General features: G+C 43.8%; 1 protein-coding gene across 6 annotated transcripts in view; it reads right to left on the reverse strand.

Moving 5' to 3' along the window:
* Nucleotides 1-218: 218 nt before the first annotated feature.
* Nucleotides 219-12,024, reverse strand: part of ZNF592 (zinc finger protein 592) — a 44,564-nt gene continuing 32,758 nt past the window's right edge. For 3 of the 6 annotated variants that reach the window (XM_061447444.1, XM_061447442.1, XM_061447441.1), the window contains 5 exons: nucleotides 10,904-11,063; nucleotides 7,754-8,032; nucleotides 6,231-6,343; nucleotides 2,644-2,779; nucleotides 219-1,324 (listed from right to left, as the gene is read on the reverse strand). In XM_061447444.1, the coding sequence (XP_061303428.1) occupies nucleotides 806-1,324; nucleotides 2,644-2,779; nucleotides 6,231-6,343; nucleotides 7,754-8,032; nucleotides 10,904-11,063 (1,207 nt within the window). In that variant the 3' untranslated portion in view covers nucleotides 219-805. Of the gene's footprint in view, nucleotides 1,325-2,598; nucleotides 2,780-5,332; nucleotides 6,127-6,230; nucleotides 6,344-7,753; nucleotides 8,033-10,903; nucleotides 11,064-12,024 lie in introns of those variants that run through there. The other 3 variants (XM_061447445.1, XM_061447446.1, XM_061447447.1) reach the window with 3 other exon arrangements.

The following is a 12,024-nucleotide window of genomic DNA, read 5'->3' on the forward strand; positions in this document are numbered from 1 at the left end:
AGCTCCCTTCTGGGACAAGCTGCCAGGCACCAGGCCTTGCTGCTCCCGCCCCGGGAACAACTTCCAGCAGCACAACTCCACTGACACGTGGCCAACGCATCCCCAAGGGGACCAGGCCTTCCTTAACAGGACACATGGCTTTGAGCTGTGCTCATCTGAGGACGTGGGCTACAGAATTCTCTTTCAGGATGATTCAGGTCTGAGACATTTCATTAAACTGCATTTTGGAAAATAAGGTTGTTATTCTGGCAATTAAAGGTAAAACAGCACAACATACAGCTTGAACCCATCCCGTGTAACACAGAAGATCCCGGATCAGCCAGCATGGTCCTGACAAGCGTGTTTTGCTGAGACGGCGTTATGAGTTAAAAAGAGTAAAACAAAGGCAGGATGGGAAGAGAAAAAACAAGCCATAAATAGGAGAAAGAAAGCAATAGGGAAGGCTCTGGCTCCGGGCAGAGGCTGAGGCAGTGCACACTTCGAGGAGAGCTCATCTTAAGGAAACTGCAGCTGCAGAAAGTGCTCCTTGATCCTCAGGAGTTGGGACAAACTCCAGCAAGGATTCTTGCCCTGCTTTCCCTTTTCACCTCTCTGGTCTGGCAGAGTTAGTGCTTAGGATGCAATAGCAGGGTTGGGTTTTTTCTTTTTTAGATTTCCCTTACAAATAGAGGTTAACGGAAAGCTATGTCCATCCCAAGAAATCAACAGAATATTTCAAAGATTCGCCCCATCCCCACCCTGTATTTTGAGTAAAAACCCCCCAACAAAAAAAACCCGACGAACCAAAAGGGTTTTTTTTTTGTTTTTAAGTCTGAAGAGACTTTGAATGATTGTTCTGCGAGGTGCTATTAGGACCCTCCACGCCACACGTCTGACTGTGTTCACAAAGAGCTGAGTCACTTTCGCACTCCTTACATTTCAGATTTTCTTCTTCTGTTGTAGTGTTCATCTCACCATTATAGCCCTCGTGTCCATTCTCACCTATCTCCCTTTCTACCTTCTGCCTTGCATCTTCCTCCTCCTCCTCCTCTTCTTCCTCCTCTTCCTCCTCCTCCTCATCTTTTACTTTATGAACAATGAAGAGGTGTCTGTTCAGAGAGATGTGAGAGGTGTAGCACAAGCCACAGAACAAGCACTGGTAGGTGGAGCTGTCTGTCTTGTGCCGAGGTATGTGTTCCTGAAACTCAGTGCTGACGTCTGTTGTGAATCCGCACTTGGCGCATTTCCAGTGCGCTCTCAGTTTTTTGGCTGGCGGCGCGCCCGAACCCGCAGCGGTCTCTGCCTGACCCAGCTCATCCATTGCCATGCTCTTTGGAGATCTGGCCTTAAAAAAAATACAAGACATTAAAAAGTTACTTCCTTGCTTGAGCCCCGGGAAGAGCAAGTACTCAATTCCACATGCGTATCTGAAGACACCTGTGGGTGAATCCACATCGGTATTTTGAAACAAACTAGACAAAGCTGTGCCACAGGACTCATGTCATATGGCCTTTCCTCCCAGCACCCAAACCCCTCACCCCAACATGCATGATCTCAACTGCTGTCCTGCAACAGGAGACCTGGTAAGGGGTGCCTGGGCAGGAACATGATGTGGTAAGAGAATATGAAAACTTGGTGTGGGAAGGAGGAGCCCACCAAGCAGGGGCAGCTGAGGGACACAGGGATGGTCATTGGCCCAGACAATGCTTCTCAGATTTAACTGCGAGCATTCTCCCCTCCACTCAGGCTTTTTCTTCATGGCATTTCTAATGAACTCATCCCCTCATCCCACAGTGTGCTTCTCTTCCCACGAGGATGGCACACTTGCATACATCCCTTCACATGATTTTCTTATCTCCTTATCCAGCAGCACTGAGCAGTCTTTGTTTAGAATACAGCTTATAGGCTTGCATTTGCAGACCTGCTGGAGCCATGGGAAGCCTCTGGCTGTCCCTGGTTAGCCACGTGGCTCTGTTTGGGGAAGCAGCCACCAGCTCATGGAAGTGAATTCCTGGGCTATCCCACGTTTCCTTACAGCATAAATAAAGAGGAGAGTCAATCTTGGCTGTGATCCCTCAAGAAATCAGGTGAATGATAAATTACAGTGATATGGAAAAGGTACATCTATTTTTAAAGTAAACAGAGCAAAGAAGCCCCATCAGCCAACCCTCCACTCCAAATGACCCGAAATCAAATCAGTTGACCAGTCACACTTGCTGAAAACAAATTATACAGTCCTACTCAGGAGTAAGGCAGTTCACGTTGGGAGTGGATCTAAGTAGTAAGTATTTTAAAGACAAAAAAAAACCCTTGTGTAACTAGCAGAAAAAAAAGGAGAAAGAGGAAAAACGTAGCAGACTCATGACCAGAGCGGCAGGGGCAAACAAGGGTAATAACAATCTAAATTAGATCTGGTTACAAAGCAGACTGCAAAATGGCCAGTAAAACATAAGGCCACATGTTCAGGAATATCTTGAAAAATGCAAGACATGTTGTGCAGTTTCAGCTGAAGTGCAGCTGATCCTGACACTGCCAGAGAGAAGCAAACTGGAGGAGTTGAGGACAAGAAAATCTGCCATGTGGATGAGAGGGCTTGATATAACACCTCAAGGGAATAGCTACTCGCCAGGTACACTTATTTTTCAATGAAAACGTATCAATTACTTCTGCTGTGTCTCTCTCTGGAGCTTTTGCTTTGGCCATCTGGGATAAGTCTGGGTTTTTGATGCCATGCATGAGGCTGATGTGATTCTCCAGCATGAACGGCTGAGGAAATGTCTGATTTTCATCTGTGCAGTACCTTGGAAATACAAAAAGGAAGAAAATTTATTAGAGGAAATGCCCAGCTCTTTGTTTCCATTCAAACAGTTCTTTGCTACGTGCCAAACCAATAGGTGTCACTGGAGTGGAGATGCTGGACAGTAATGTACGATTAGTTTACCAAAATATGCAGCAAATTGCTGGTTTAATAATAAAACATTACCCCTGAGAGAAATCTAGAACAGTTTAGGATTTACCACAGTAAGCATGAATGGGAATGAAAGTAGGGCACATCTTATGTACAGTCCAGTACTAAATACAGGAACTAGTGGAGATCAGGCTCACTGTGATACATGCTACAGAAGATAAATAATCAAGATGGAAAATGCAGGGGGGGAAACAACTCTGAAATGAGAGACACAGGCACAGAGGGACCTCATGACTTGTGTAGCACCAAGGAGGCTGACAGCAGAACCAAGTTCCGCAGCCAGTGCTCCCGAGCCCACGGCAGCATCCCATCCACAAGACTATCTGTATCTGTATCATGGCACACTGAAAATTCTTACACAGCTGCTGAACTTCCAACTTTAATAATAAGCTAGGCAGAAGCACTCAGGAATGCATCATGTATGTAACTATTCACGTTAAAACTTGGTAGGACTTAAGAGCTGCCATTTCAAGAGCATCCATTTCAAAAGGAGATGTGGATGTGCCACCTTGACTCCCAGATGACCAAGAAATAAGTGCCATGTCTTGCAGACACAGTAACCCACCCCCTGCAGCATGGTGAAGTACACAGAGGTCTCTGTGAAATCCAAGACTGACTGTACTCTTCTGCTGCCTGCAGTGTGACACAGGGAAGGTTCATCAGCTACACACTGACTTGAGCAATGAGGCAAATTACACTGAACTTCTCTGAAATACACAAATTGCAGCTGAAATGCAGGCAGCAAAGGATGAAAAGCATCAGCAAGGAGATGAGTGTCTCTGGGCAACAAAGATATATTTTGAAAGGAGAGAAGAAGATTCCTCCTGAGCTTCCAGTAATTAAATGACAGTCAGTAATGATGTGAAAATGCAGACATGCTCCCTGAATACTTCTTTTTTTTTTTTTAACAGGAACTGCTTAGATGATAGATCAATATTTAATAATGATGGATTTTTTTCTTCCTCATGGAGGGAAGATGAGAGGTTATTAAGTGATATTTATCAAAAATAAACATGTTGAAAATCAAGCGTTCCAGACAGTCTGTACTTAAGCCTTGGAAAATGAGAGCAAGTTCTCGTAACAATAACCAAGTGAATTATGAAAAAAATACACATCAGAATGTTCTGCAATTTGTCCTAATTTAGAATTCTTTTTATGTGAGCAGAGAAAGATACTTTCCTAACCTGAATTACTCCAGTGACAAGCTTGGCAGGAGGGTGTTCAAGCAAGTCCTCCATCACTGGTGTCTCCCTACAAATTTAACAGAAGGCAGAGCCCTAAGTAGGGCAGGGGGAGAAGGGGAAATCACAGCATGAAATTTTAGAAGCCAGAGGGAGGTGACCTACCAGACAGCACGCTGAAGTCACCAAAATACTCAATTGCTGGATCAATGACAAATTCTACTCGTTTACTCATGGAAATCCACAAGAGGAGAAAAGGGTGCCAAGAAGTTAAAGCATCAAAAGTCCTGAAGGGAGTAACAGGTGAGACTGATACAAACTGCCTGGTGGAAAAAACGAAAACAGACACCAGCAACCAAGGCAAAAGAAAAGGAGCAGCAAAGATGTGATGCCTTACAGAGAGCACAAGGGAGCTGAGAAGGAATTCAAAGAAATGGGAGGATTTGCAGTCACAGAGGAGATTTTTAGAACAGCACTCTGGACAAACTAAGAGGTAACAAAGGCGAGACTGAACAGAACACCTGAGATCGAGACAAAGAGAAGCTGTTGGAGATGCCAGGACAAGTATTTCAACGAAGATGTTTCATTTGAAGAGTGCTGTGAATTCACTAAGTCTCCCGCTACAATGATTGAGGAGCACAACCACTCTCCAGTTAAGACTTCATCACCAGATTCTGAGAAGGAGCAACTACAAGCTTGATAATTAAACACAACAACAATTCATTTGAATTTCTAGCTGTGCCTTCTCTGCTGTGAATCTGTGCATCCACAGCTGTGTGTTGCTCTGAAACATAATAGAGAAGCTGGACTCCAGGGCCTGTACAAGCTAATACGGACAGCAGGCAGGCACATCCGAGGCTATTAAACAAATCCTTCTTCCCAGCTACGCCTTAAGTTCATTTTGGTTCTGATACACTGCACTTTGAAAACAACTGATCCAGAGAGAATACACAGATGCAAATCAGGTGTACATAACTCCAAAGATCATCAGCAACATCATCAAACATACTGGGAGCCAACATTTCACCTTCTCCAGAGGTTCCAAGTCAAAGCACAGTTAAAAGAAAGTTTAGAAGTCCTGTCTGAAAAATGCATCAGGAATGTATTCTTATCAGGCCCCAGTGGTGATGCCAATACTTTATCCATTTACTGAAAGCTACTGTGGCTCACTAGGCAGTCCAAAGAAATAAAACACCTGAGGATGTACTCTTCAAGACAGGCTTTTAGTAACTTAAGTGCAGCAAAGTGACAGGACGCTCTTCAGAAACATTTGCATTAAGCCAAAATCTTAGTTAAAGAAAATCCCCCAACCTCCATTTCTGCAAACTTCCCTTCAACACAAATGTGCGGGTTTAATTCTTTTTTACAGAAGAATGTGTCAGAATGAGACAGGAAGCAGGTCTGCACAGTCACTCAGATATGACTTATTCTGCAACAGCAGATGAGAACGCAGCTGTTTTAGAGGCAGTTTTGTAAGCACTGGGCTTTGTTCTGAACTGAGACTGTATCCGCAGCTAAAAAATGTTCCCCAGCAATGATTTTCATTCACTGCTGATTCATATAGCTCATTCTCAAGTCTCCAAATCCATTATCCAACTTTGAGGTGCGTCTTCTCAAGCAAATCCAGCAGGCTTAATTCTCCATTGCCCTGCAGCTTGTGCAGTCAGTTCTGCCTGTATACAGTGGTGGCAAGATCTAGCACCCATGCCCATGTTCATTAAGACTTTACATACCTTTTGTACCACTTTCTCATGGGAAAGGCACAAGAGTGATGAACGACCACATCAACCACAAAGTAGCAAAAGAGTGGCCCAATATTACACTGGCTGTTCCACAAGGGTGTCCAATATAATTTGAATTTTGCACTTGTAGATCTCAAATCAAACCTTATCCTAAGTTTCCAAAGGGCATTTTTCAGTCAAAAGCAAGGACTTATTTTAGCCAAGTCTCTCATGTTTAACATACTCTTCTTCTCACTCTCCCTCAGTAACTTATAGCCTGGAGCAGAGAGGAGCAGACACAATCTATTACAAAGGGCTTCCAAACCTGAAGGCTTAGCCTGGTGTTGAAAACAAACGTCAAAAGGGGTATTCAATACATACCAGCAAGTATAAACTTTCTTTGCTGTGTCGTGATTATTGCGGATGTGTCTGCGCAGACTGTTGGAGGCGTTAAATGAGCGTTCACACTGTCGACAGGGATATCTCTTCACAGACTAGCAGAAGAACAGAAATATATTTTAATAACAGGGAGAGGAAGGCACTGGCTGGATTCTAACATTTCCATAATCTTCAGCTTGACCTTACCTCTTGGGTGCAAAAAAAATCCCTCTTCCGCTGATAAACATCACTGAGATTTTGGAGTCCCACTTATATTCAGCCCAACCACTGGCTAATGCTAGCACTGATCTTACGAAAACCAGGACTAGTTAAAGCACGTGCTTGATTTTTATTTATTATTTTTAATAGGAATTGCATTAGCTGCTTCTCCTGGGCCTCATTTCACTGCAGGACCCTCTGCAGAATTAATTCAGTGGAAACACCTTTCTGCCCCAGATGAACGCAGAACCCCAATGTGAAGTACAAGTTCACTTACCCTTCTCTCTCCTTGTAATTCAGCACAATAGAAGGGCAAGATGTTAAATAGCATCATATAATCCCACTTGTTAACTGTGTATGCTACCCTCATCCCCCTACATCACTCTGCCCCATTACTAGCCTCCTCCTTTCCTTCCAGTCCTTCATATAATCTGCATGCATTCCATTTAATGTCTACTTAAACTTAATAAATACATATATGTATTCAACTTCCATATTTGGCAAATTTCCTACTTCTAGTGAATTCAAATAGGAAAATACAGCATTCTCACGCTGTCCCCATAGTCTTGATACTTATCAAGTGGAACAATCTACCACTCCCCAAGTAAAGCTAAAAGGAATCAAGGTCCATGATCCACATTTCGACAGCCTCAAGAAGGGTGAGTCAGTGTACAGAACAAGAAGTCCTGATGCCACAGTACTAAGAAATCTGGCTGCACACAACATCTTGACCTATGTTCTGCCAGGAAGATTAGCTTGACAGATGTAGGTCAAGGCAACACAAGGCCTGAGCTGGATGAAACCAACAAATTGAGATTTACAGTTCTTGTAACAAAGGGCTCTGCACACTGTATGAGTCTGTAACTCTTCCCCAGTTAGGTGTAGCGATGCCTACCAAACAATACAGCACGTGGGGAAACTGTGTGTCCTTCTGTAACTTTGAGTATAGACAGTTTAGATCAGACTGTTGAACCAGCAGATACGACGAAGAAGGATGGAGAAGATGGAGAAGATGTGACGTTCTATCCACTTACCCAGATGAGACGAAGAGGAAGCCTGACATGAAATGCAGTGGAAGGGGAGCAGCAAAGAGGATGAGGTATGTAGGTTGTAGAGTATACCATCAAGGACAGAAAATGTACTTACAACAGGCTACATAGTATTTTTTTGTTCTGACCCTGAGCTTACTCCTCAGTGAGCTGCAAAGAGACTCACAGTTTCTTTTTGCCCCAAATAGTAACAATTACCAGACTCCTTTGCTCAAAATATCTTGTTCCCTAGTTGAAGTGTTTCATCTGAGTCCTTACCCTTCCATGACTTCTCTTCATGTGGGATACATAGGTTTCCCGATCTGGGACCCACTGTGAGCATTCCTTGCAAGTCCAACCAGTTCTTCTCAGCCTGGACTTGGATTTGGGATTGTATCCTTCCACCCTCATGCCCCTCCTCATCAGAGGGGAGTGGGAAGTCCCATTGGCCACTGACAGCTCCTTTGCTGGGGCATGAACCTGGTTCCTTGATGCCTTCTCAGATTTCTGTCGGAAGTTTGAGAGCTCCTCAGGGTTTTGGGGGACTCCATGAACACCCTAGATGCAATAATAATGGAATCATGTGTAACATTTATATGCAATTCATATTATACATCTTTATTTATAAATAAATAACATTTACTATTTAGATTAATAATTTAACCCCACCCGTCCCCCAAAACAATATCCTGGTGCCTTGCTCCCACCCATCTTCCCATTTCCCCTTGAACCTGGCTACAGTGCTTTCTCCAGCAAGAGATTTTCCAGAGAAACATGAAGCTTCTATTTATGTTCCCTGCATGACAACAGCAACTCCTTGGTGCTGCCTGTTTAATATTTTGGATGAGCTCTAGGAACTCTGGTTAAACAGGGAAGATGTAACGGAAGAGAAAAGTTAATTGTCATTATTGCAAGAGCCTAAGCTCTAAAACGACTGAGCTTTGGTAAGCTCTGAATGAAACATCTGCTTTTATCTTGGGGCTCCAAAGCTGCTTCATCTTTGCTCAAGGGACAGGAAGAGACAACCTCTCAGTTTCTCTAATCCCATCTTCTTCAATTCCACACCATCTATTGCTATTTACATTTTCACGGTTCAAATCTTGATTCCTGACAAATAAAAGCAAGCATAAAGCCAGAAACCAGCCTTACAAGGCACATGTCTCCAGGCTCTTTGGTTGTTCAACAGGCCAGGAACGCCCCAGAAGTTACTTGAACAAAAAAAACTGAACATAAGGAAAATAATCCAGAAGCAAAGAGCTGTGGGAAAGCAAAAGCAAGTAAAATAGCAACATACCAAAGAAACCTCAAGACACTCCCCTAGGAACAAGAACAGTTCATTCACACAAAAGAATAATTAAGAGGTTTAATTGTGCAGTGTAATTAGTAACGGGTAAAGTTTCAACACAGGAAGGCCCCAGGCCTTTGGAAGTCTTTCTGGGGGTTAGACACCAAACAAACATCAAAACACAGTGTCTCATCTGAGAAGCCCATGTGCTTTGCACCTGATCCAGCTGATGTTCACAGAAGCTGTGTCATGCAATGGCAGGGCAATGACAGCAGCTCCACAGCACTGACGGGGTAACAGGAACAGTTCACCTTTCTCCCCATCTGGAAATCTCAAGAGTGATTTCAGAGCAGAGTACATGAGTGCCCATTACTCCATTTCTCCTGTTATTACACCACGGGGAGGTGGTGGAAAGGAGCACAGAAAAATGAACTGTCTTCTCTGCAGAATCAATAACAGGAACCAGACCTTCTAACTCCTACTCTTACGCGCTAACAGTGGAAAGCCAGGAGGGATGAGGAGGCACACGGCTTCTTTATTCTGCATGTAGGCACGCATTAGACTATAAACTCTCTATTGCATAAAGGAGCAGGATCCGATAGGAGAGGAGATGAAGAGATGGGTTAGTGCAGTTACTGTCCTGACACAGCCAAAAAGCTGTCTGCAATGACCATCTCAAAGACATGTTGATGGCCAAATACAGCCTCTCAGTTAAAAGACAAAAGTTTTGTATGGAGATGTCAGGCTGCTGGTGCACAAACTGCTGCAGACAGGTCCCTGGGGGGATTTGGAAATGAGCCACAGCAAGTTGTGTACCTCAACTCAAGCTTGCGTTTTAGCACTGGGGTTGAATGCCTCTTTGAAGGTCCCAGCCTTAATCTCAACTCTATTTTCCTCGCTATAATACAAGAAGATTAGTTATCATCAGCTTCATAGGAGGTCTTCAAAATTTAATTCATTACTGCACGCAAAGCAGTTCCAGATTTGCAAGTTAAAGGCATGGAGGAGAGAGCAAAGAAGTAGTTTTGAATGTTTTTTGCTTTTAGCAGCAAACTAATAAATCTTTTCAAATGCAAGTATAAACAAAGTCAAGTTACTCATTAAAAAAAATATGTCACTTTTGGTTTTTTTTCCTAATCAAAGGGCAATAAGACTTTGCGAGCTCTTGCTTCAGAATGGCACCAAGAAATCTGAGAGGATTTCCACACCGGCGTTGTTAGACACTGTCCATAGAAACACATTCACCAAGACAACAGAAAAATGTGGCATAGCACATTCATGGGATAAGCAGATCTGCAAGTCCTCCCACGCATCCTGCTAGAAACACCACTAAATGGACAATAACTGATTTTTCGTATGTGTAAAAGAGTGATGAATGACAGTGAGGCAATTGCTGTGCTTACTGCAAAACGAGCCATTACTGAGGGAGAGCAGGTCCAAAGCACTCTCCAGAACATCTCACTTCCAGCCGGGTTTTGGGGGTGCACACAACTATCCATTTCAGACCATCTTCTTGGAGCAGCCTGACTGGTACCAACACAGACAAAGTGGGGATCCCACCTCCCCAGAGCTGGTACACCTCCAAGGCAATCACTTCTGCCTCTGTCGCGCTCCCCTTTTGCAATCTGGTGCAGTTCTCAGGTGAGTGGAGCAGCCAGAGAAGCGGGATGTTAAATGCCATGCAGCCTCCCTGAGGCAGCTGCAAGCAGTCAAAACTCTCTAGTGAGCACCCAGAAGAGGGAGATTCAGCTCTCATTCTATAAATTGAGTAACACTGTTGACAGACAATACTTCTCCCTGTCTCCCAAACAGCAATAAAGCTTCCACTCTGGCTTAATCACTTTCTTGGGTTTAATACAGAACAGTTAAAAATCGAATGAATGCATTCACAGAAAATGAGCCTTTGTCATAAGGTTAAATTACATATAGATGAAAGCAACTGCCTGCATTACTACCAACTAACACAAAATGCTCCACTGACGTTTCCAGATACTACTGTAAATCACTGTAGTCTATTTTTCCACTAATATATTCCTCAAGAACCTTCCACTTCCTTAACCTATTTCCTCAAGTAGTGGATATATAAACTCTCTGTGGAGCCAAATAAGAGGATCTGCTATCAGCAAATGGTGGGCATTACCTACCTTAACATGCTGCATTAACTGCTGTTTCTGCATATAAACCAGCTGACACTGTGGGCACTTGAACACTCCCACTAACAACTTGTTGGTGTTCTGCTGGAAGTGCTCTTGTAGCAGCTTCTTCTTGTTAAAGACCGTCTCACAAGAGCATTTGTAGATCACCCTGGAACAATTAAAATGTAAACTCAGTCTCTCTTTGTTAGTTATTTTAAGAAGACAGTGCAGAAAGTTATCTCAACAACTTCAGAAAGGGATGGGTTTCTGAGAAGGGCTGTGCTCTCAATGGGTTGTCAACACACACCCACGTGGACAACCTAACCATTAACTCAAGAACAACAAAATGCCTCAGGCACATACCACAGCTTTCTAAAAATAGGTTTACTTCTATGCATATGCATAACTCTGTGTGTGCATGTAAGTGCAGACAGATGGGAGCAAATTCAAAGTATACCAGCTAGCTACACATTACTTTTAATCCCACCTTTCCATAGTTCCTTCCTTAAAGCATACAATCTTGGAACTAGCTCAACCCTTGGAGGGGAGAGCTACAGAGTGGAAAACACAGGAGGTTTCTCTCTAGTGATTCTTGGGTCAATGATGCATGGCGTAACTCTCCTCTTTCTTTCGAGTGCCAGATGCAGCAGTTACTCTGGAGCCCTCTAACAAGAAATGCCATTGTGGGTCCTGCTGCACAATGAGGTGACAGTTAAGTGCCTTTTACAGGTATCTTTGTCTCTAAACTGGAGAGACATAAATTTGATGGACAGACCACACGGTGCATAAGGAATTGGCTGAATGGCCATACACAGAGTCGCAGTTAACAGCTCAAGGTCCAACTGGAGATGGGTAGTGAGTGGTTCCCTCAGGGTCGGTGCTGGGACCAATCATGTTCAACATCTTTGCTGGCGACATGGACAGTGGGACTGATGCACACTCAGCAAGTCTGTGATGACACCAAGCTGTGAGGTTCAGTGAATACGCTGGAGGGAAGGGATGGGATCCAGAGGGACCTGGAGAGGTGGCCAATGCCAACTTCATGAAGTTCAATCAAGCCAAGCGCAATGGGGCAATCCCAGGCACAGTTACAGGTTGGGCAGAGAAGAGATTCAGAGCAACCCTGAAGA

The sequence above is a fragment of the Pezoporus flaviventris genome, unplaced genomic scaffold, assembly GCF_033815535.1.
Source record: "Pezoporus flaviventris isolate CSIRO_AGI_PZ_B2104156 unplaced genomic scaffold, CSIRO_AGI_Pfla_v1 ptg000006l, whole genome shotgun sequence".
In the NCBI taxonomy this organism is placed as follows: Eukaryota; Metazoa; Chordata; class Aves; order Psittaciformes; family Psittacidae; genus Pezoporus; species Pezoporus flaviventris.